Below are 24,432 nucleotides of genomic sequence, written 5' to 3' on the forward strand. Positions count from 1 at the left end.
ACTCCGTCTTCTCCTTCTCCAGTTTCTGTTTGGTTCTCTGCAGATTGTCGATCTGTTCGCCGAGTTCCGCCACCGTGTCCGAGTGCTTCTTCCTCAAGGTGGCGGCCGTCACCTCGTGGTGAAGCCCCGCCTCGTCCAGCTCCCGCCGCATCTTCAGGAAATCAGCCTCTCGCTTCCTGTTGGACACGGAGCTAATCAGTGCTAACGTGCGGTGGCACATGAGTTGAGCTGATTAAATGCTACAGCAGAAAACAGCTCAACAAATATTCATCTTCTAAAGTTTTCATGTCAAACATTTCCACCAACTCCTGGAAAATAAATGAGCTGTAGCTGCCGGATGCTGAGAGATGTTTGTGTTTGTAAATACAGAGTGTTGATCAGTGAAGCATTGATGTGTTGACCTGTTGAGGGCGATCTGAGCAGCAGAGGCTCCTCCCGCCTCCTCCAGCTTCTCTCCCAGCTCCTCCAGCTCCCTGGCGATGTCGTTCCTCTGGCGCTCGGCCTTGGCGCGCCACGCCCGCTCCGCGTCCAGCGACTCCTCCAGCTCCTCGATGCGAGTCTGAGGGAACGAGCACAGACACAGTTCACTCCTGGAGCAGCGGTGACGCTAAATAAATCCTGTTCTGGATCTGCCTGAACCAACCAGAAGCTCTTTGACTTTCTTCTGAAGCTGAGCCATCACACTCTGCTCAGCCTCCATTTTAGACTGAAGCTGGATCAACTCCTGGTCCTTCCTTCAGGAAGTGTGAAGAGAAACAGACAAGAAGGAAAGAGCAAGAGAAGAGTAATCAGTTGAGTCCGTGTGGAGAAATGATTCTTGGACTAAGACAGAAGTTCTGCGTCTACTGAATGGTTGAATGAACAAGTTACTTTTTCAGTCTATCCTCCAAGTCTTCCTTCTGGGTCTCCAGCTCCTTCACTGAATCCACGGACAGCTTCAGATCCCCCTCCAGCTTCCTTTTGGTTCGTTCCAGTTCCATCCTTACCTTCTTCTCCTGCTCCAAGGAACCTTCCACCTGCATGGACGAGGGGGGGGGGGGCAGCAGTAAGAGACCAGAGAACAAACTCATGGAGCCTCTGACCAACATGTTAGATCCTACACTTTAAACCATCTGTGGTTCCAGTGGCCTTCCGGGAGGTTCTAATGGGTTCTCGAGAGATTTTACCAGAGGATTTTAAAACAGTGCATCGTAGAAGAGATGAGGGAATATCAACACTGTAAACACTTATAGGAAGAAAACTAAATGTTCTAGACCATCATGTGCACAGGCTGAATTTGTCTTTTCTTACATTGTCCACTTGCTGCTCGAGTCGAGTCTTTGCTTTGGCCAACATGTTACATTTGTCCTCCTGAGCCTGAAGGTCGTGCAGAGCCGTCTGATGAGCTTCCTGCAGGGCGGCTTTCTCTCTGCTCAGAGACGCTATCGATTCGTCCAGAACACACATCTCCTGGGACATGTTCTTCACCTGGAGGGGGAGAGGAACGATTATTTAAACTGATCGACTCCAGACATCATCAGGCAGAAGGTCTTCAACCGGACGCACCTTGTTCTCCAGTCCGTGTCTGTCCTTCTCCACTTTAGCCAGAGTGATCTCCAGATCGTCCACGTCTTTCTTCAGTGATATGGCCTCCTCCTCCAGTTTGCGCTTCTTGGACGTCAGGGTGGCGGTCAGCTCCTCCTCGTCCTCCAGCCGCTCCTGCATCTCCTTCAGCTTCGACTCCAGAGAGATCTTGGACTGGATCAGCTGGTTGCAGCGGTCCTCTGCGTCCGACAGGTTGTCTTGCTCCTGGGTTTATGAAATGTTTGATTAATTAAGATGTATTTTATTCCCCCCCAAATTCCTCTGTTGTGTTATTTCTAAGCCAGAAGATCGACTGTTATATAGTGAGCATTTATATTTATAATAACGTTTTTCCTCAATGCGAAATAACATCTCCAAGGTGAGATGATACAGAGGATTTGAGATGTTTCAGTGCCACTTACAGCTTGGAGCTGCAGAGACAGGTCATTTTTCTCCTGAACCAGATCCACCTGCTTCACCTCGGCCTCCTGACGCTTCACCTCCGACCTGAAGAAGAAAAACAATGAATCAAAGAGAAGAGGAGAGAGAGAAGAGCAGAAAAAAATAAAACCCAAACATCTTCCATCGAGTACGATTGTCCCAGTGGGATTCTCCTGAGGGGCGGGTGAACTGACCTTTCGAAGGCATCTTTTAGTTTGGTGAAATCTTCGTTCAGAGAAGCCAGTTCTTTCTCCACCTGGGCGCTCTTGAGCAGGGGGCGGAGCTTATAGAACAGCATCATCCAAGGCCAGTTCCGCACTGTGAAGAACGCTCTGAGGTTGAACTGGATCACGATCACAGCCTCTCTGCAAAGAAGAAATAAAGACGACAACTGTGTTTGTATCACAGAGACGGGCGACATTTCCCAAAAGCACACAATGATTTTTCTTTCCCAGTATTAAGTAGATAAACCGGATACAAATCTCTCGCCTCCTCGTCATATTGACCTTTGCAGGATCAGCTTCTCTCGTTGTTTCCTCTGCAGCTTCCCTCTGCACATGGCCTGGACCACGGTGAGGATCTCAGACAGACGAGTGTCCCTCATCTCCTCCAGCAGACCCAGCAGACCGGCCTTAAAAAACACCTGAGGAGCAGAGTGGAATAACACAGATCATGTTTAAAGTAAGTACTCGTAACAGCACAATCGAATACTCTGAATATCTGTGTTGTACCTTAGTGTGTCCAAACTTGTACTGGGTGTGGTCGATGTTCAGGGAGCCCAGCAGCTTCTCCACGGCCTTCCTGCTGTCCACGAAGGAATCCTCCGGAATCGCAGAAGGATTCAAGATGCGATAACTTGGAAAACAGACAAAAGTGCACATGGATTAAAAATCAGCTGTAGATCCTCGAGGTACCAACACAGACCGGACTGAAACAGAAGCTTGTGTTTCTGTGTTCGATTCCGGACTCACCGCTGTCTGAACTCAGCGTACAGGATGCGGTTCGGAAAGCCCTTCCTGCAAATCCTGATCCCTTCGAGGACTCCGTTACACCTCAGCTGGTGGAGGACCCGGAAAGGATCCATCACACCTGGAAGTCACATGGAATCACCTGAAACATCTCCAGCAACAGCATCAAGAAGGTCTCTACTGCAGCTCTCTGCCTCCACCACCCAGTGGAGTGTTTCCTCATATTGACCAAGGTCGTCTCCAGCTCGTCCACGAACACACTCATATGAGGCCAATGTGACCTTGACCTTTAACCTCCGACCACCCAAATCAAATCAGTTCATCAGTGAATCCAAGTGAATGTTTCTATCAAATTAGAAGAAATTCCCTCAAGGCAATACAAGAATGAGACGAACAGACAGACGACCTGAGAACACGACGTCTCACCACCGGGGGGGGGGGGGGGGGGGGGGGGGGTACCTGGAGTCTTGGTCTCGTTGGGGATGATGCAGCGGACGAAGTGAGGCTGAGTGCAGCGGAGCGTCGTCATCAGCTTCTTCAGATTCTCCTGGATTTAAACACACAGAGACAAAGAGCTGTAGACTTCTCTGAGGTGACCCGAGTGTGGAGAGTCTCAACCAACCACAGCCAGTCGAGGAGGTTGTTGAAGAACCTAAACCCAGATGTACTGTCTGCTGTTGTGAGTCTGCCACAGCTCACCTTGTGTAACTGGGAAACTGTTTGGAAGGAAGGTGATTTCTTCCTGTGTCTGGTTTGATACTTCGGGTCAGAGGCTGAAAAACATCACAAACAAACAGTTTACTTTACAGTGTCACCTCACTCGTCTTTCTTATATCTATTTATTTTAAGGTGAGCAGGTTTTTTCACATTTGCAGCGTCTGGGTTTTGTGACATTTGAAGTACTTGAACCTGTGGGAATCTTTGTCTAGTTACCCATCTCAGTGGTGATGTAGTTATCATAAAGTTTAGCCATCAGCTTGTTGGAGGACTTCTGGAACAGAACCACCACCGTCTCATTCAGAGGATCTCGGTTTTTATCCAACCAGCCTGTGATGTTGTACGGAACCTGAAATCAAAACACAAGTTTCTCTTTGAGTCTTTTCCATCTCGTGATGTTGGGTTGTTCCGTAATCTAAAAGAAGAGGTCCGAGCAAAGAGCCTTGAGGGACGCCAAGTCGTTTTTGTTCTTTGGAAGAATCTAACTTTTAGTTCTGGAATCAAACTCTTTCATTTCTCGAGGTTTTAGTACAAAGAGAACCACAGCAGAACAGTAAGTGTAACATTCTTTCTATGTCTGTCCATATTCTACATATTCCTTATGGCTCCTCCAACTTTAATTTCACCAATGATTGTCCCTGAAGATGTGATGGAGATTATCCGCTGTAATGGATCATTTGGTGAAAACATTTATATTTACTTGTTTTTCTATAAATCTATACATCTGTATTAACTATTGACCAATCAACTGGTGCAGAGGAACAAGATGGCCGATACGCACCACTCCAGCATAGTGAACCAGCTCGAAGTGCGACTCGTATTTGCGCTTCTTGTCCGGCCGCGGCCTCTGGAAGTTGGGCGACTTCCCCAGATGGTTGTCATAGAGTTTGGTTTTGAAGCTCTGGTCCGTGGCCTTGGGGAACATACACTCCTCCTCCATGATGGACAGAATACCCATGGGCTACACACAGAATCAGGGATTATTCTCATGAAGGCGATGCTAAACCTTTATTCAACAATAAGACTGCAGATTCGATTGCCCACACACAAACACACTTTCTCTATGAGGTCTATGCAGGCCTGTAGGTCCAGACCGAAGTCGATGAAGGTCCACTCTATCCCCTCTGTCTTGTAGTCCTCCTGCTCCTGGATGAACATGTGGTGGTTGAAATACTGCTGCAGCCTTTCGTTGGTGAAGTTGATGCACAGCTGCTCAAAGTTATTGAACTGCAGGAAGACAGAAACATTTCCGTGGTTCAGCGTCACAGACATGTCACCTTAAAACGCTGGTGGATATTTAAACAAACGAACATAAACTGGTATCAACCTTTAAAATTCTGCAACTTTAAATTGTAAAATGTGAGTAAATTACTAAACTAAGTCTCCAATGAAAGATGCTTTGAAAAGTCCATATTCACGTTAATATCTGTTACCCTGATTTTATTTTGAAGGAAAAGGTGAACGCTTGTTGGCATTAGCCCGGGCTAGCATTAATTCTATGCTAACACTAACCGCTAACCGAGGATATCATTCATTCCTGGGCAGGTCACAGAAGCTAACTGCTAATCCAGGCTAACGGGCTCAGGACATCTTCTAAAAAACAAAACAAATCCAGGACTAACTATTTCTACACCTGCACAACAAACAGGTTTTAAATCCAGAAATCTATAGATATTTAGTATCTGAAGGAACTTTTGGATCTGGACAGGATGTCTCTGTTCTTCTCTGTTCTTTACCTCAAAGATCTCGAAGCCGGCGATGTCGAGGACTCCGATGAAGTACTGGCGAGGCAGCGGGGTGTATAAGGACGAGTTGATGCGACTCACCAACCACTTGAACATGCGGTCGTACGTGGACTTAGCCAGAGCTGCAACTGAAAAGTTAACCTGCGAAGAGACAAGAGAATCCAATCAGCTGATGGACTCAGTGCTTAAAGTGACAGAGGATGAACAGGATCTGGTTACCTGCTCCACAGTTTGTCCTTTCACGATGAACTCGTTCCCGACCTTGACGCGGGGGTTCAGGAGGCCTTTCAGCAGGTCGGCCGAGCTGATGCCCATCAGGTAGGCGGCCTTATCCTCACCTGAACACACAGTACACACATCACGTACATGTACACAGTCAAATATGACATTTAACAGTAGTGGATGTACAGCTTGAACTCTAAGGTACAGGGAATTTATTTCATGATGTTTAAAACTGTGAAACAAAAGCACATTAATAAATATCGTGGTAAATAAATAACAGAAGTTTTTAATGATTTTGACCGACTTCAATTCAATTTGTGTTTGATTGGCGAAAAAGACGAGACTGGTAAATTGTTTCTGTTATTATAATTTGACTCATAATAAATGAGCGGACGATGAAAAACAGTTTGTGTCTTTGCGTGAGAGCCAGATGGATCAAACCTCTTCAATGATGTAACAGATGTGTTTCCATGTTTGTGTGTTGTGTGTGTCTTCCTGCAGTGTTGTGTATCCACAGCTCTCCTGCGGCGGCTCTTACTCTCGGTGCCGTCGGCCTCCGCCTGCTCCTCCCTCTGTTTCTTCTTGAACTTCATGTTACCAAAGTGCATGATGGCGCCAACGATCTTATAGCAGCCGTACTTCTCCTCAGGAGTGAAGCCCAGCGTGTCCATGGCGTGCTGCACACAGGCAGAGGTCAGAGGTCAGAGTTAGCGTGACGTCGGAGCTGTGCGTCTCTTTGAGGTCAAAGGTCACTTACGTCCGTGAGCTTCAGCTCCTCCGCGTCGTTGATGCTGTCCACCTTGGTCTCCCCCTGGCAGCAGAAGTGGTAGTCGTAGGGGTTGGTGGTCACCAGCAACATGTCTGCACCAACCGACAACCACAACTATTACAGCACATCAATAACAAAGCACCTGGATCGCCCCCTGGTGGCTGGTTGCAGTGCAGGTCTGATCAGTTTAGTTTTGATAATTTGATGATATACAAACGGGCTGGGACTGACCCGGGATTCGTTCTGATTTTTAATTGTTCATTAAAAGTTTGATAGAAAAAGATGAATATCAGTGAATATTAATGAGATTAATAACATTATTTATAGGTGGTGATCCTGGCTTGTGATTGGACAGGTTGTATCAGTGGGCGGGGTTACCTTGTAGCTCTGGCATGTGATTGGACATGATCTGGTAGTAGATGTGGTAGCTCCTCTCTCCCGGCTGTTGGAACACGACTCTGGATTTTTCCAGAAGATCTGATCAGATTGAACAAATGGACGAATTAGGTTTTATTTTAGAGTCTGATCGTTCAGACATGATGGAAATAGAATCGTGATGAATTCAGTTCTGTGAGCTTCCTGGTTTCTGTGATGTTTTAAACAACATTTTAAACCAGTTTTAAAACATTTAAGAAAACAACAGGCAGTAAACTTGATTTAAGAAATATCTAATCCACTATTACTACCTGTAAAATCCTTTCAGATCACAACCTACATTATTTTCATCACATTGTAAATTTGTGCATCAAATAGGCTGCAGAAAATACACTGATTATTTTGAAAGGAAATCAAAAATAAATAAAAAATGTTAGGCCTATTCCCTTGCTACTTGTAAATGTTTAAAAAAAAATGTTTATTGTATTGTACTGCAGTTTCAGCTCCTTGGCAGTGGAGGGTGCTACACAAATAAAAACACAAAATACAAACATCCAGAGCTGCTGTAGAGAATCTGAAGTTGATAGAAAACTCACAAATGTCGATGTCGGCAGACGCCAGCTTCCCTGTCGTCCCGAAGTGAATCCTGATGAACTTTCCCTGCCACACAAACACACACTCGTTACCACACAATAATAAAGATTAAACCTTTGACAGTGACGAAGCCTCAGTCCTCAGGAAACTCACAAAACGAGAGGAGTTGTCATTTCGCATGGTCTTTGCGTTGCCGAACGCCTCCATAGCCGGATTAGCTTCAATGATCTGGTCCTCCAAGTTTCCCTGAACACACAGAGACAGAGAAAACCAGTTTCACTATGTGACTCAGTGTTTTATATCAAATATGATATCATATTAATATATAAAATACAGGGAGACGGTGAAGAGAGAAGAGATGTTGAGATGACTAACTTCTTTCTTCACATGTTCTCCCAGAGAAGCGATGATGGCGAAATACTGGATCACTCTCTTAGTGTTGACTGTTTTCCCTGCACCAGACTCACCTCTGACCACAACAACAACACACAACAACACACAGCAACACACAACAGCAAACAACAACAAACAACACAGAGGCATTGTCATTCAGGTCCAGGTAGAAAAATGCATGAAACAGGTTCATTCCACACTAATGAAGTTTTCTTTTAAACAATGGTCTTGTTGCGGTTGAGACTCACGTGATGAGCATCGACTGGTTCTCTCGATCTGTGGAGGAGAACGAGGCCATGAAATAAAACCAGCAGAGGAACAGTAGAGCAGTGACTTCTGGGTAATATGTCGTCTGAATGACCATATGATAGGACAATATTAGGATAATTAAATTCTCATCGGACCCCCCCGGGTGAGGTCAGGATGCCTCATCAACGTTAGAGGTCAAAGGTCATATCAGACTCACTCTGCAGCAGGTCGGTGTAGGCGTTGTCGGCGATGGCGTAGATGTGGGGCGGAGTCTCTGTGCGCCGCCTTCCTCTATAGGCCCTGACCACCTCACGAGAGTAGACCGGCAGCCACTTGTACGGATTGACTGTGACACAGAACAGCCCCGAGTAGGTCTGCACACACACACACACACACACACACACACACACACACAGTGAGAATAAGGACAGTGTGTCGGGGGGGGGTGGCCTCCACTCAGATACGTACGTAGATCATCCACATGCTGTATCTTCTCCTCAGGTTGAAAAGGACAGAAGCTTCGTTCAGGTTGGTCAACATGGCCATGTCCTCCAACATGTCGAACCTCGCCGGGTTCATGAGCTGGAGGTCGTCTCCTTTCACCACCAGGAACTGAAACACAGGAAACCACCAGGGTGAAGATCACATGACCAATGAGTGAAGATCAGTACAAAGATCAGAGCAGCATAATGATGATTATAGATTTATCATTAATACGTAAGAGTCAGTTCAGTTCCCCAATAAATGTGGAGAAATGCAGAGAGTCAACTAACTAACTAACTAAGTAGCTAACTAGCCAACCAACTAACTAGCTAACCAACTAACTAACTAACTAAGCATCTAACTAGCTAACCAACTAACTAGCTAAGTAGCTAACTAGCTAACTAGCTAACCAACTAACTAACTAACTAAGCAGCTAACTAGCTAACCAACTAACTAACTAAGTAGCTAACTAGCCAACCAACTAACTAGCTAACCAACTAACTAACTAACTAACGAACTAGCTAACTAGCCAATCAACTAACTAGCTAACCAACTAACTAACTAACTAAGTAGCTAACTAACTAACTAACTAACTAACTATCCATCTGACTAACCCACCCGTCCGTCCTTGGTCTCCACAGTGGACTTGTCTCCATTCACTTCTTTCAGCTCCACTTCTACATACGCTTCTGTCTCGTCAGGCATCCAGACACGCTTCGTACCTGAGAGAAAAGAAACACACTTATTTCTATTTCTACACACAAACAAACACACAAGCTACATTTCGACCAGAGGATCTAAGAACCTCTGTGGGAACTTGGATTGTTTAGAATCGTTGAACAGATGTTTTAACGTCAAGCTGTTCGGTTGAGTATTAAAACGTGTTGGCCTCGCTTGCTGCCGCCTTCACCTCTTTGAAGAGTGAATCAGAGAACGCAATGAATCATGGGAAACGTTGGATCCAGCCGGTGGAGCCGTCTTTGCTCGAGGACACTTCTGTCGGCCGCCATCAGAGGAACCTTCGAACTGATGTGATGTAATTGTTCTTTAGATGAGCCTCAGAGTTAAGAAGCTCTTTGATGAGAGAACAGGAAGTGGAGAGGAGAACACTTCTGATTGGTCGAGTTCTCCAGCGTTTTATCTCAGATATAAAAAAATAAAAAACATCTGTAGCTGCATTTTTCTGTTTTTCAACATCAACACGATTTGAATCTGCTCTGTGAATTCTTACAATCAAATGTACAGTGTCGCACTAATGCTGCCTGTACATTACAATTATCACAGCGTTGTTGTTGTTGTGTAGTTTTCAGACACAACAACAACACAACCTCTGAGTTCTTGAGAAACGTTCCTCGGTCTCAACTGTGTCGTTATGTCGATTGAAATCAGCTTTAAATAGAAACCAGTAGAAACCCCACAGTTCTAATGTTAATTTAAAATATGGATTAGTACAGTGAATATGAATAAATATGACTGTGTTATACCATCATAGGCCTGGGCCATGGCAGCCAGCTGCTCCAGGTTGGTGAGACGGATGAAGCGAGCAGCTTCTCCAAACTCGTCCAGGTCCAGGAACCGAGACATCTGAGGACAAGAGGATCGTTAGAGGTGAGTCCAGCCGACACTGGTTTCAAATGAATTGTGTGTTTAGTGTGTCTGTCCCTCGTCTGACACCCCCCCCCCCCCCTCACTAAGACAGGTAAAGTGAGGACAGACACTTCGTACACATGTTGGACGTGTTTGACCAATCACCAAACTTCCAGCTACACAATCATATTTATAGTGTTAACTTTTCCACACCCGATCTCCCAGCAGCTGCCACAGACTCTCCCTGTATTACTGAGCCTCCATCACACACAGACACACAACCGACACACAATCCTCACAGTAAATATAACCAGTGATATCGACTGTCAGGCAGCAGATGTTTGCTCTTTGTGATCAGGTCTTAACTTGGAATCAGAAACAGATGAAGTTATTATCTCTTCGCTTTTTATAAAAACAGAATCCAGTGTGAGCTCGGGTCCATCTGTCCATCTGACGGCTTTATTACGTATATGAATAATTGAAATATGTCTGATTCAATATATTTATGTCTAATGCCACAATAAACAACACAATATTTAGAGCTGACGATTGTCTGTGACACATAACATTTTATAAATTATAATTATAATTTCTACAAACAGCAGCCGAACACCAAAGCAGAGAAACAAAGTGACGACGCTGAACCAAACCAACATCCATAAAGTTTTCATCATCCTCTAACGCTCGACTCTCTGCTCTGTGTCCCCCTGGTGGACATGTGAGTGAATTACAGCTTCTTCATGAAACGATCACAGTTATCAACCGGATTCAGAAACAACAGCACAGAGATACTTCACACATATCGGCCCAGCAATGCAGATTCATATGTACACATATTAATATCTAACTTTATAACTGGAAACTCTTATTGTAGGTCAATGGTTAATTATGATCATCCCTTATCATAACATTATTTAACAGAATGCATCATCTGAGCAGAACATAGACAGATATTATAAAGATAGAAGATGAGATACAGTCGATATCACGAACCTCTGAGTTCTGTTGACGATTAAATCAGCTTCTAAATTCAATCTGACAACTTCAGATGTTTGTGATTGTTTGTTTGTGTCAATCAAATCTGACTTATTCATAATTTAAACTAATGATAGTTAGATCAGTGCTGAATCATTGAGGTCATAGAGAAACTGAAGATGATGCAGCTGCAGCAGTTTTTCATGCATCATCTTTGTATTTATAAATATCATCCACTTCCTTTGGTTTCTACATTTTACAGGTTTGGATTTTTGAGTGGGTTCAGCAGCTGTGGTGCAGTTTTTAAATTCCTGACCTGACTCTGGATCTGCTCTGACCTCGCAGGACGCTGGCGTCTCCAGAGACTTTGTGAAGTGGATGTGGGGGACGAGTCAGACTCTGGTGTACTCACTGTGTCGGGTTGGTCTGGTCCGGAGCTCCTGTGGATTCTGTGTCTGTGCTGCAGCCTGATATGTGAGGATGATCTGAAGAACACAGAACACAGCTTCACTTTATAACCTCTCTGTAAAGGTCGCCGCAGCATGTGACCTCCTCCGCTGCAGCTGATTGGTCCGGCTGGTGTCAGTGGACGGTCATAAAAGGCCTGATGTGGTCGTCATAGAATTCCAAAATGAAGCAGAGAGGCAAAGCTAAAGCCACATGTGCTCATCCTCTGTCTCAGCTACTGGTCCTGTTCTATCTATGGAAGCTGAGCCGCTCCATACTTCTCTCTTTCTCTCTCATGGACTCATCCATCCATCTATGGTCATCAGACCTCCATCTCTCCCTCACTCCATCCTCTCCTGTTTCATCATGGATTGATCATTAATGCGTTTGTTTAAATCGTATTACATCTACCACGTAAAGTTGTTAACAGATTATCTATCGGCTGGAATCTCACATTCCCTCTCTCTTTGTGTTTCTGATTGTGAGTCTGCATCTAATCACGACAACAGGATCAAATGAAACTCAGTGTAGAGATATAATGAAAAGTTTGAGGTGAGAACACAAAGTCGGCTCCTGGTCCTCAAGCTGTAGGAGAACCAGCAGCCGAGATGAACCTCAGCTCCTGGTCCTCAAGCTGTAGGAGGACCAGGAGCTGAGATGAACCTCAGCTGAATAGAGCCAGAGCAGTTTTTCTCCAATTTGGTAAATATCAAACACTTATTTGTCTTTATTGTTGGATTAATTTATTGTTAAATAAAGTTTAGATTTCTCCCTCCATCACCTCCATCACCATCACCTCCACCTTTGCAGCCGCACGCTGCCTCCGGTGGACGAGCGGAGGATCGACAGCTCGATTCCCAGAGAGCTTTGACTTTCTCTTGGAAAAGAACCAAACATGTAACTCACTGTTTGTTTCTCTCAGTTTCATGTAAAGGTCTCTCCCTCTCTCCCTCTCCCTCTCCCTCTCTCTCCCTCTCCTTTTCCTTCTCCCTCTCCTTCTCTTTTGTTTTCCCTCCTCTCATCTCACCTCCATCCATCCCTCGCTCTCCCTCCAGTTGTCTCTCCAGCTGATTCTCTCTAATCCAGGATAACTTTGTGTGAAGCTTAAATACTGAGTCACACACCCTCAATAACACCCGGCAGACCCGAGTACACACACATACACAGACACACACACACTAACACACATTTTACAGACCTCTAACAAATCCTCCTTTTGTCAAGGTTACGATGTTTGTTCTCCTCTTGAACTCTGCTGTTTTGTATCGACATCTTTTTTATTATTTGTTGTCTCAACTTTTATTTATGAGGTGAAGTTCCTCAACAAATATGAATATGAATCAGTGTTCAGAGTCATAAAGTCATTAGATTTCAAACAGATTTGTTAATAAATGGTCGTAGAAAAACATTAAATCAACATCAGGGAAGATTAATCAAACTGAGATCAAACAAAACTGCAGCCTTTAAATTAGTTTTATGTAACTTACACTCGTGAATGAACACTAATGGACAGTTCCAATAACCACCAGCAGGGGGCAGATACATAATATTGTAGATTCAGGATTACGTGTTGACAGAGACATGCAGCTGCTGAACGCTCGAACCACAACTCGTGAAATGTGTGTCCAACACTCATTAGACCTTTCAGCTCGAGGACGAGAAGCAGCAGCTGGCGACAGACAGACCATAACATACGACAGAGGATATTCATATCAGACATACCGTGAATTATCAGATTATCTGTGATAATAGTGACATGTCTTCATTATTCTTCATCAGGAAGATGAATGTGTCGATGTACAAAAGAATGAATCATAATCATTGTACAGTTATTCAATAATGATAATATTAAATATATATAAAAGCTCCCAAAGGGAGGCCAAAGCCTCCTGATCTCCCCCTGGTGGTCGCCTGCAGTATAGGTCTTTAACCCCACCTCCTCCATGTAAGTAGATGGGATCTGGACCAAAGATGGTTTCTGATCAGTTTGGTTTGAATCACGTATTTGATGATTTAAAAAGAGGTGGAGACGTCATGATTGACAGCTGAGACTGACTCTTGATTGACAGCTGGGACTGACTCATGATTGGTTAATGTCAGCTCATTAAATGTTGTTGGATCCAGGAAAGTTTAAAAATTTTAATAAATTTCTCTGTAAATATTTCATAGAACAAGATGAAATAAATCTTGACACAGTAAGAGGGCTGATGTTTATGAATGTGTGTGTGTGTGTGTGTGTGTGTGTGTGTGTGTGTGTGTGTGTGTACATACACACATTCAAACACACACACAACCCTTGTGCACACTGTTAATACCAAAAGAATAGAATATAAATCCTCTTACATTTGAGCTGGACGGCAAATCACACACCCGTCACACAGAGCACACACACACAAATATCTGTAATTCTACACCTGTGAGGTCATTCATCAACATAATGCATTTGTAGGTCACATGACCTGAAGCATCATCACAACAAACTGACCAACTGACCTGCACCACAAAGAGTCTGAAGATTAAAGAGATAAATAGATGTCCTCGATCCTACACACACACACACACACACACACACACACACACACAATGTATCCCAGAACAATGGGCGACGCTATAAATTTATTTTAGCTGAACAACAGAGAGACGCCACAGGAGCCGTGAGATAGTCCTCTCAAGCTCCATAATGCTACACAAACACACACAGATATAGACACACACACACACACACAAACAAACAGACACAGACACACACACACACACACACACTCACAGAGAGACACACACAGATGCTCTTTCACAACGTTTTCCATAATCCTCAAACAGAAATTTTTCGTCATTTCCTTCAGGACATTTTATTTGTTTAGCCCATATTCACAAATCAGAATTCCCAACTTCCCAGAATTCCCAGTGACAGATGTCTGGGCTGGTCTGAAACCTGGAGGTCACTCAGGTCGTTGCTCTGCAGGATCAGGACGAGCCGCTCGACCTGAGAAGGTTTAGAATATTTCACTTTTTGATTGATTTCCAAAATAGCTGCAGGTTCATTTTAATTAAAGAACTTGTTTAATCTCTAGAAGAGTAAATCATCTCCAGCTGTCAGTCTTTCATCTGGGCAAATTAATTTGGTGCGTTATGAAGAACCTGCAGAATCATCATGAACTCTGAGACACTCAGTTCTTCAGCCTCTTAGTTTCTGTTCAGTCTCAGTGTTCCAGCGCCAGTTCTGCAGGAAGCTGAGGGGATTTAACAGGAGACCAAACCAGGGCCAAAGAGAATGTGATATAACTTCAAATTCATCAGTTTGAGGTTTTTCTTTTGGTTTAAACTGATTCGAATCTGAATAATAATCGTTGTAAATTAGTCTGAACAAAACAGGGTTCAGCTGCTTAACTGGGAAACTCAGAGAACAGCTGGAGGGTATCGATCAAATCAGAAGAACAGCCAGAGCATCAAAATACCTGAAGTAACTGGGTCTGACACACACACACACACACACACACACACACACACACACACACACACACACACACACACACACACACACACACACACACACACACACGCGCACACACACACACACAGGACCTGGTGACTGGTCTGGTCGGGCAATAACTATGGGCTGCATTCCACCGAGGCTCCAGAGTAAAGCTCCAAAATCCTAATGGAAGCTCTGCAAACACACACGTACACACACATACACACACACACACTCACACACACACACACACATTTAAAATACATATTTGACCATAGGCAGCTCCAACCAGAACAGCACCTGTCGTTCTGGAGACATGATCGAGAACAATGACAACATTCATTGGGGAGATGTACTGTACATATTTACTTACAATTTATACATCACACACACACACACACACACATACACACACAGCAGGGTGAGCTGAGAACAATACACTCTATTTATAGACCATAATACACTCACATTCACACTCTCTCACACACACACCGAACAATCTGACTTATCTTACCATTAATATTTATTGGTGTTTATTTGTATTTATACACAGACACTGTAACAAACTGCTGTTGATTTAAAGTAAATACATTGATACTCATGATAATGATAATGTTCCTACAGAAGCGTCTGAGTCTCATGAGGCTGTTTCCAGGTCAGCTACACAAGTTCTAGTGGTTGTTTGAGCGGGGACTTCTAGCCCCTCCCCTGGCAGCATTAGGAGACCCTCCCTGGGGCCACTCCCCCAGGGGCCACTCCCCCAGGGGTCAATCCCCTAGGGGCCACTCCCCCAGGGGCCACTCCCCCTGGGGCCACTCCCCCTGGGGCCACTCCCCTACAAATACACAAATAAATCTGCTCGTGTGTTGTATGACACATTGTGGTGAAATGGATCATTACTGTGGAACTGGTGATTTAATCAAAACCTTTAGAGAAAACATTGAGAATAAATAATTTTAATTTATATTCAAACTGAATAGTGTAAATATATCCAGAATACATGTCGTAAACAGTTGTACACAGTCAAAGGATTTAATTTCAATTCCATACATGAATATTTCAAGTATCAGATCAGTTATAGCATCAGATACGTTTCAGTGCTTTTCGTCAGACGGAAGAAAGTTCAAAGAAAAAACAGCATAGCAGTTATCTGGAAGAATCCCATCATGCATTGCAGTATATTGCAGATAACTTTGGTATATTAATACCTAAACAAAGCTCATCAGTAAATTTACAAAAAAACAGCATCTGGATCAAAGTGGATGCCAAACAAACACGTTTTCTTCTAAACATATAAAACATTTAACACGTCCGAACATTAATCTTTTTTCTGATTATTCTTAAAATATAAACTTTGTGATAATTCACTCAGAGGATTTCTTCAATCTGTCTGAAATGAAACAGGATTTAGTGTTTGAGAGTTTTCAGAGGTTAAAGTTAAATTAACCTAAATGTGTGTCAGCAGATATTAAAGTAAATCACATTATTAACGTTAACTCTTGTTGAGTTTTAAATACTGACCAGTTACATTCAACAGTCTTTCATTAACTAACAACAAGAACATGTGATGCTTCATGGTGACTCCGCCCCCCGTGACATTACTTCCTTAAACACGTGTCAATCACAGAATCTGATTCAGAGAAAAGAATCTGAAAAATCCAGATTCACATATTTTCTCTGAATCTCAGTGAATTTAAATATTTTCATAATAACAAACGAACGTTTAAATGTTAGAGATAAGATCGTTGATGCTGTTTTCATATTTAACACAACGATCGTAACTTGTTCCCGATTCTTGATTTAAACTAAACACGAATTATTCAGTATTTCAGATTTGTACATGTTATGGATTCTTATTGATTATTTTTTGTTCTGTTGAATCAAGTGGATCCACTGAAACAATATAAAGATTATTTCTAAATTCTCACATTTAAACAAACATGTGACATTTTTACAGTAGATTAAAAACACATCATTAATAACACCGATCATTTCTGTCTCATCAATTATTTTATATTGCTAATATTCATTCACATTTTGAAAAGTTCACAACAGTAACTTTATAAACAACTTAATTTAAACTTCTAACTGAAAAATTTAAACTTTTCAAGAAAATAAAATTCAGACAGAAAAAGCTAAATGACCTGAAAGTGATGGACAGTGAATAGGCTCCTCCCACTGACACCTGGACGCCAGGTGTCAGTGAACTGATGAGAAACAGATTTACAAAAATAATGTTTCAATCCAGGTTCTAATTTAATCTGTTGTGTTGATCATTCGTGTTGTGATGCGTTTCTGTCACTTGAAAACAAAACCAAGCAGCTGTAGAGTTTGTGATGTCATCATTAACGAGATGATGATGTCATCATAACGGTTGTTTTAAATCAGTGACGATGGAAGACAGAATTCACTCCATCATCTTTTCAGTTATTACATCCATCATATTCACAACTGAAGCCCTGTTCTGATTGGTCAGAGGAGAGTTGTGATTGACAGCTTCTTCTTCTTCTTCTCTAGATAAACAATTGTTTGTTTTGTTCTTTTGTTTCACTTCCTGTTTCCTGCAGCAAAAAAATCCATCACTTCCTGTTCTGCCAGTTTCCCTTTGTTTGTCCATTGAGAAATCCAAGCCCCCGATGATGTCATAACCAAACACTCTGCCCATGATGATGTCAGAGGAGAAGACTCCGCCTCCTGGTCGGACTGTTTGCTGGATAGAAAGAAACTTTATTTTTACTGCAACACATTTAATAATTGTCTTCGTATGTAATTGACACTTCATCTCAGCTGAAGGTCAGTGAGCAGAAGTTCTGGAGCTTTCAATCGGTCACATGACCTTCAGCCTCAGAAGATGAGAAACTTTGTGATCAGCTCAAAAGCTCTAGATGAGGTCATCACCTGATGATCAGCTCTGTATGTCAGGTGTGTGTGTCTGTGTGTGTGTGTTACCTGTGTCTGGTGGTGTGTGTATTACCTGTGTCAGGTGTGGGTGTGTGTGTGTATTACCTGTGTCAGGTGTGTGTGTGTGTGTGTTTGTTACCTGTGTCAGGTGTGTGTTACCTGTGTCCGGTGTGTGTGTGTGTTACCTGTGTCCGGTGGGTGTGTTGTCGTCGTTTTCTTTGTCTCTTTTTCCAGGTGAATCTCAGTCAAATTGAAAATCGACATTGCTGAAATGACAGTGATCTCATGATGACATCATCTGAAGTGACATCACAGAACTCAGGGTCAAAGGTCGTGATGAAACTTACTGTCAGGAAGCTTGGTCACTCTGTTTCCGAGGTTACTGAAGTATTGATGACTCATTGCGTCTTCAGCAGAAATCCTCTTCTTCCCTTCAAACTAACAATTCAGAAATATTAATGACAAAATAACTTAAATGTTATTATTCATTATGATGATGTCACATCCCAGCTGTGACACGTTCACTGACCTGCAGGAATTTTGACAACAGCTCCACTCCTTCACTGCTGAGCCTGAAAACACAAACACACACACAAACACACACAAACACACACACCGAAGAGATTATTTTTCTTGAATGACTATTTTTAAGTTTTATTATTTACACATTTCTGTCTTATTTCATTTGGCCTTATTTAGTTTGTTTTTAGTTTGTTGTTGTAGCTTCCTGTGCGTTCAGATCTTTCCTAACCACTATTCCTTGACCCCGATGGAAGAAGGTCAAGGAAAGATATGAGGGAGAAGACGTAAGGAGTTAGGAAAGGAGAACCAGGAGAACCAGGAGAACCAGGAGAACCAGGAGAACCGCGGTTCAGAGAAGATCAGGCTCCACTTACACTAAACAAACTTTGAAGCTACTTTCTTTATCATTTAGAGAATCGTGGTCATTTCCCTCAGGTAGGAAGCTCCCCGCCCGGTGGACTATTCAAACGCACCCGAGTGGGATCGGAACACTCAGGAAGATGCTAAAGCCGAGTGTAACTGGGGTCAGAGGGACGTCGGTGTAGCTGTGTTGTGTAGTTGTGTTGTGTAGTTGTGTAGTGCAGTGTACCTGGGGGTGTGGTCACTCAGTCTCTCTGCTCTGTATTGAGGAAACTTGAACGTCACAAACTCGTCTTTAGAACTGATCCCAGACCAGATTTGCTCTGTGGGTGTACCTGTACACACACACACACACAAACACATAAACACACACATTCTCTGTTCACTCACTCACTTTAAACTGTACCTGATGCTGATTGGTTCTTACCGAGTAGTTTGAAGATGAAGTGAAGCTCCTCCTCCACCGTGGAACCAGGAAACAAGGGTCGACCTGTCGCCATCTCATAGAAGATACAGCCTACGCCCCTACAGAGAGAGAGACAGAGAGAGAGAGAGAGAGAGAGAGAGAGACAGAGAGAGAGAGAGAGAGAGAGAGAAGTGAGCAGCGCTGTCAGTGTGTGTGCGAAAATACTTGAGTGCAGAATGTTACCTTTCCCTCAAGTTCATACAGAAGTTAAGGAATTTGTTCATAGTAATCCACCTGGTTTCCACTGTGTATATAAGTATAAGTATATAAATTGTTGCAGTACTGACCACATGTCGATGTGAGTAGAGTAGTCGGTGCTGCCCAGTAAGATGTCCGGAGGTCTGTACCACAGAGTCACCACCTCGTTAGAATACGTCTTTGTAGGAATCGACTTCGCTCGAGCTAAACCTGAAGTGAACAGATCAATCAAAACGTTATCAACATATCATATATAAATATTATCATTATCATAAGCCTGATTAACACACTTTACAATTGCGTGATTCATATTAGTTGTTAGTGTGTCTGTTGTATGTGAGTGTCAGCATGTTGTGTCTGTCGTGTGTCTGTTGCTTGTCACTCACCAAAGTCGGCCAGTTTGAGTTCTCCTCTCTCATTGATGAGCAGATTCTGAGGTTTCAGGTCTCGATGAAGAACTTTTCTTTTGTGGCAGTACGACAAACCTCGAAGTAACTGAAAGAGGAAGAGCTGCGAAAAGAAGTGAAGTGAGTAAACCATAACCATGAGTCAACTAAACTAACCATGAGTCAACTAACCATGAGTCAACTAAACTAACCATGAGTCAACTAAACTAACCATGAATCAACTAAACTAACCTTGAGTCAACTAAACTAACCATGAGTCAACTAATCTAACCCTGAGTCAACTAAACTAACCATGAGTCAACTAAACTAACCATGAATCAACTAAACTAACCTTGAGTCAACTAAACTAACCATGAGTCAACTAATCTAACCCTGAGTCAACTAAACTAACCATGAGTCAACTAAACTAACCATGAGTCAACTAAACTAACCCTGAGTCAACTAAACTAACCATGAGTCAACTAACCATGAGTCAACTAAACTAACCATGAGTCAACTAAACTAACCCTGAGTCAACTAACCATGAGTCAACTAAACTAACCATGAGTCAACTAAACTAACCCTGAGTCAACTAAACTAACCATGAGTCAACTAAACTAACCATGAGTCAACTAACCATGAGTCAACTAAACTAACCATGAGTCAACTAAACTAACCATGAGTCAACTAACCATGAGTCAACTAAACTAACCATGAGTCAACTAACCATGAGTCAACTAAACTAACCCTGAGTCAACTAAACTAACCATGAGTCAACTAAACTAACCATGAGTCAACTAAACTAACCATGAGTCAACTAACTATGAGTCAACTATACTAACCATGAGTCAACTAAACTAACCATGAGTCAACTAAACTAACCATGAGTCAACTAACCATGAGTCAACTATACTAACCATGAGTCAACTAAACTAACCCTGAGTATGTTCAGGTGATTCAGACCCGCAGCTCTAATACAACTAATATAACTTAATGTTAACTAGTTCAGATTCTATTGAACTCACAACTCTATCTATATGTAAATGTAAAAAAAAAGCACAGTATATATATATATTATAAACATTATAAATATATGTATATAAAAGATAATAAATATGTATTATTATTAATTATAATAAAACCCAGTATGAATAATAATTATTATAATAAAAATGAAGTTCTCTCACTTTGAAGTTGTGAGCATGGATCATGTTTCCACAGTCGTCCAGGTACTGTTTCAAATCTTTGTCCTGAAACACACAACAGATACACATCAGATTCATTAACATACAGTGTGTGTTTGTGTGTGTCGGTGTGTGTGTGTGTGTCTCTCACCAGGTACTCGAACACCAGTGTGAGGGATTTCTGCGTGTGAATGATGTCGTGAAGCGTGACGATGTTGGCGTGTTTCAAATCCTTCAACAGAGAAACTGGGAGAGAAAACACACACACTATTAATACACACTGACTTTGTGTCTCTATCTGTAGAATTGATAACGCAGTGTAATTGATAATATTATTGACACTGTAGTATTATTGATAGTACTGTAGTCTTGATACTGCAGTATTGATGGTGTACCTTCTCTGATGGCCGTACACGGAGCTCCTTCTTCATGTTCCAGTCGGATTTCTTTCAGAGCCACAAGGTTGTCAGTCAGTTTACTACGACCTTTATACACTGAAGCATACGTCCCCTACACACAGACAGATAGAGACAGACAGGTGAGACACAGAGAGACAGACAGGTAGATAGAGAATGCTATGAGTCGTTATCAGTTGTTCTACAAACACATCACGTCCTCACCTCTCCCAGTTTGTCCAGTTTGATGTAGGTCTCCAGTTTCCCAAAACCAATCTCTGACTGTGGACACACAGAGAGACAGATACAAAGAGAGACAGGTACAGAGAGAGACAGAGAGAGAGAGACAGACACCGAGAGAGACAGACAGGTACAGAGAGAGTGAATCTCTAATGATGCAGAAAAAACAATATATAAACCAGATAAAAACAGGCCACTGGTTTAGGGGCTGAACAGGTTTGATAGAAGAACTAAAGCATACCAGAGACACTCGGCGGAGTCGCCTGCTGATTGGCTGCTCAAACAGAGCTGGACCAATCACATTAAACTTCTCCAGGTAGTCGTCTGGAAGACGAATGTCAGCCGGTAAAGACAAACGTTTATTAATGTCCTGAAACACAAAGACGGGTTATCAGACGATGTTCAACAAAGATATATGAATGTGTGTGTTCTTGTACTTATATATTTGTGAGAAACATTTTTAGCATAGACCTGAGGGTGTGTGTGTTTGTGTGTGTGTGTGTGTGTGTGTGTTACCTCAGTAGAGATCTTCTTGGTCCTCAGTCTCACTGGAACTGGACTTGTCTTCACATCGTCTGAAGAAGCTGCATCACTTTCTCCATCTGAACTCATTTTCATATCCTCATGGACGATCTCTGAAGAAACACACACAGGGTGGTGTCAGTGGGTAGAGCTGGTCGTCCACTAACCAGAAGGCCGGTAGTTTGATGCCCAGCTCCTCCATTCATCGTGCTGAAGTGTCCTGGGACAACACACTGAACCACAAACTGCCCCTGACAGCAGTGAATGTTTAGATTCATTGAGTTAAATTAATCAAATTAATTGAAACTGGAAACCACAGTTCATTAGTTTGTTTGTTAGTAGAGTGGTTAAGTAGCTGGTTGGTTGGTTAGTTAGCTAAAAAGCTGCTTAGTTAGTACCGACTCTCACCCAGTCTGTTGGTGTGGTTCAGGTAGGAGCTCAGGCTTCGTCCGAGGCCTCGAGGTTTCCTCAGCGAGCTGCTGTAAGACTGAAGCAGAGACTGAACTGAAGAAGAGGACGAGGCAGAACCCCGAACCTTCAGAACAGCAGAAGAAGAACGAAGACATACCTCTGGGGGGGGGGGAAAGAGAGTAAAACAATATTATCAAATATATTATCGACTAAAAATTAAAGTTATATATTAAAGGTGCTCCGACTGCCGACTCTTTAAACACTAACTAACAAACTAACAGCTGTCACTCATGAAGCAGAGATGAGAAGGAGACGGCTCACTCTTCATTTTCTTAGGAAAATACTTTGTATTCTAACTCAGTTGTAGTTATTTGATGACAAATCTCTAACGAGTGAGGCGTCTTGTTTCTCTTCTCATCACAGTATCGATGAAACGTGACAGTTGCTGCATCGTGGATTTCACCGTCTGTTTTTCAAAACCTGATTTCAGCAAAAAGTGAGACGAAAACCTCAGAAGAATTTATTTTTAAATGTCAGTCCTCAAGCGAGCAGCTAACGGAACACATGTTAAAGTCTCTTTCCGGTTGGACACGTTCTAAACAGCCGTCGTCACCTGCGTAGACTGAGGTGTGTGTTACCTGAGTCACTGTGTGATGTCACTTCCTGGTTGATAGTGTCACTCAACGTCCTTTCCCCTCCTGCGGCCCCTCCCCTCCTCAGGGTGAGTGACAGCTGCCGTTTGATCTTCCTCATCCTCTCCATGAGGGGGGGGCGGGGAGGCAGGGGGGGGCGTGACTCTAGTGGGGGTGGGGAAGCCAGCCTGGAGACCACACCTACACAGGTAAATACAGGAAATGAACTCTGGAAGAAGCTCAGCATCTGATCTGTCAAAGTGACAACAGATCTGTCACAACTAACAGACAGTGTTTTACATTCTCCTTCTGGTTCTCTGTGGTACTGTCTATGTTCAGTGATGTCTCTGTGGTACTGTCTATATTCAGTGTTGTCTCTGTGGTACTGTCTATGTTCAGTGTTGGCTCTGTGGTACTGTCTATGTTCAGTGTTGTTCCTGTGATACACTGTATGTTCAGTGTTGTCTCTGTGGTACTGTCTATGTTCAGTGTTGTCTCTGTGGTACTGTCTATGTTCAGTGTTGTTCCTGTGGTACTGTCTATGTTCAGTGTTGTCTCTGTGGTACACTGTATGTTCTGTGGTACTGTCTATGTTCAGTGTTGTCTCTGTGATACTGTCTATGTTCAGTGGTCATGTCGATGATCAGAATATTTCCATTCCACGAGTACCTCTATCAGTGTATGCAGTCAGGACCCGTCTATTTGCTGCAGGGAGTGATATAAATAGCAGGCAGAGGTTAATCTCTGGAGCTGTGGCTCCGCTAACGGCTCTGCGGCTCGGTAGTGAAGCGCTGCTCCGGGGACTCGACAGGAACCGTTACTCACCGGTCTGTCCCGGAGTGTCCCGGGTTATCTGTGGCTCGGTTCAATCTGAATATGTCCCGGGTCTCCGTGACTCCCAGTAATCTGCCGCCATGTTGCTGCTGCTGAAGGACACGCCCACCCACACTGACGTCATTCCACGGCGTCCCCCGGCACCTGCCTCGACCGCTGCTTTATTTACTTTAAATTATTTATTTACACAAACAACACCCGGAGCAGGTAAACAAAGACGAATAAACAACAAACAAACGTGTAATGACGTCATAGTAACTGTTAGTTTATTTTAAGTTTTAATAAAATAACTTTATAACTGTAAATGTGAGGTTTTAAACGTTAACTATAATCTAAATAAACAGAAATTCACTGAAATCCAAATGTTTACATATTTCTCTT

General features: G+C 43.0%; 2 protein-coding genes across 2 annotated transcripts in view; both read right to left on the minus strand.

The window, feature by feature from the left end:
- LOC128441840 (myosin-7) overlaps nucleotides 1-10,103 on the minus strand; it is a 16,827-nt gene extending 6,724 nt beyond the window's left edge. Inside the window, exons 1-29 of the mRNA XM_053423948.1 lie at nucleotides 10,004-10,103; nucleotides 9,138-9,241; nucleotides 8,505-8,648; nucleotides 8,254-8,410; nucleotides 8,036-8,063; nucleotides 7,770-7,863; nucleotides 7,548-7,640; nucleotides 7,397-7,460; nucleotides 6,804-6,902; nucleotides 6,414-6,517; nucleotides 6,195-6,333; nucleotides 5,654-5,772; nucleotides 5,426-5,575; nucleotides 4,746-4,916; nucleotides 4,471-4,650; nucleotides 3,906-4,038; nucleotides 3,672-3,745; nucleotides 3,432-3,519; nucleotides 2,976-3,093; nucleotides 2,736-2,859; nucleotides 2,511-2,647; nucleotides 2,199-2,369; nucleotides 1,986-2,070; nucleotides 1,546-1,788; nucleotides 1,291-1,467; nucleotides 871-1,016; nucleotides 644-734; nucleotides 402-559; nucleotides 1-176 (exon numbers count right to left, since the gene is read on the minus strand). The exon at nucleotides 1-176 is cut by the window's left edge and continues 56 nt beyond it. Of these exons, the coding sequence (XP_053279923.1) occupies nucleotides 1-176; nucleotides 402-559; nucleotides 644-734; nucleotides 871-1,016; nucleotides 1,291-1,467; nucleotides 1,546-1,788; nucleotides 1,986-2,070; nucleotides 2,199-2,369; nucleotides 2,511-2,647; nucleotides 2,736-2,859; nucleotides 2,976-3,093; nucleotides 3,432-3,519; nucleotides 3,672-3,745; nucleotides 3,906-4,038; nucleotides 4,471-4,650; nucleotides 4,746-4,916; nucleotides 5,426-5,575; nucleotides 5,654-5,772; nucleotides 6,195-6,333; nucleotides 6,414-6,517; nucleotides 6,804-6,902; nucleotides 7,397-7,460; nucleotides 7,548-7,640; nucleotides 7,770-7,863; nucleotides 8,036-8,063; nucleotides 8,254-8,410; nucleotides 8,505-8,648; nucleotides 9,138-9,241; nucleotides 10,004-10,103 (3,667 nt within the window). The remainder of the gene's footprint in view (nucleotides 177-401; nucleotides 560-643; nucleotides 735-870; nucleotides 1,017-1,290; nucleotides 1,468-1,545; nucleotides 1,789-1,985; nucleotides 2,071-2,198; nucleotides 2,370-2,510; nucleotides 2,648-2,735; nucleotides 2,860-2,975; nucleotides 3,094-3,431; nucleotides 3,520-3,671; nucleotides 3,746-3,905; nucleotides 4,039-4,470; nucleotides 4,651-4,745; nucleotides 4,917-5,425; nucleotides 5,576-5,653; nucleotides 5,773-6,194; nucleotides 6,334-6,413; nucleotides 6,518-6,803; nucleotides 6,903-7,396; nucleotides 7,461-7,547; nucleotides 7,641-7,769; nucleotides 7,864-8,035; nucleotides 8,064-8,253; nucleotides 8,411-8,504; nucleotides 8,649-9,137; nucleotides 9,242-10,003) is intronic.
- Nucleotides 10,104-15,940: 5,837 nt separating this feature from the next.
- Nucleotides 15,941-24,142, minus strand: cdk16 (cyclin-dependent kinase 16). The gene is made up of 17 exons (XM_053424849.1): nucleotides 24,043-24,142; nucleotides 23,224-23,418; nucleotides 22,583-22,744; nucleotides 22,169-22,287; nucleotides 21,894-22,022; nucleotides 21,638-21,694; nucleotides 21,413-21,527; nucleotides 21,169-21,263; nucleotides 21,021-21,083; nucleotides 19,834-19,957; nucleotides 19,537-19,657; nucleotides 19,211-19,308; nucleotides 19,013-19,118; nucleotides 18,431-18,473; nucleotides 18,249-18,339; nucleotides 18,087-18,167; nucleotides 15,941-17,710 (listed from the first exon to the last, which is right to left on the minus strand). Exons 2-17 carry the CDS (start codon nucleotides 23,345-23,347, stop codon nucleotides 17,673-17,675), a joined length of 1,566 nt encoding a protein of 521 aa, XP_053280824.1. The 5' UTR covers nucleotides 23,348-23,418; nucleotides 24,043-24,142; the 3' UTR covers nucleotides 15,941-17,672.
- Between the last annotated feature and the right edge of the window lie 290 nt (nucleotides 24,143-24,432).

The sequence above is a fragment of the Pleuronectes platessa genome, chromosome 6 (assembly GCF_947347685.1).
Source record: "Pleuronectes platessa chromosome 6, fPlePla1.1, whole genome shotgun sequence".
Taxonomy (NCBI): Eukaryota; Metazoa; Chordata; class Actinopteri; order Pleuronectiformes; family Pleuronectidae; genus Pleuronectes; species Pleuronectes platessa.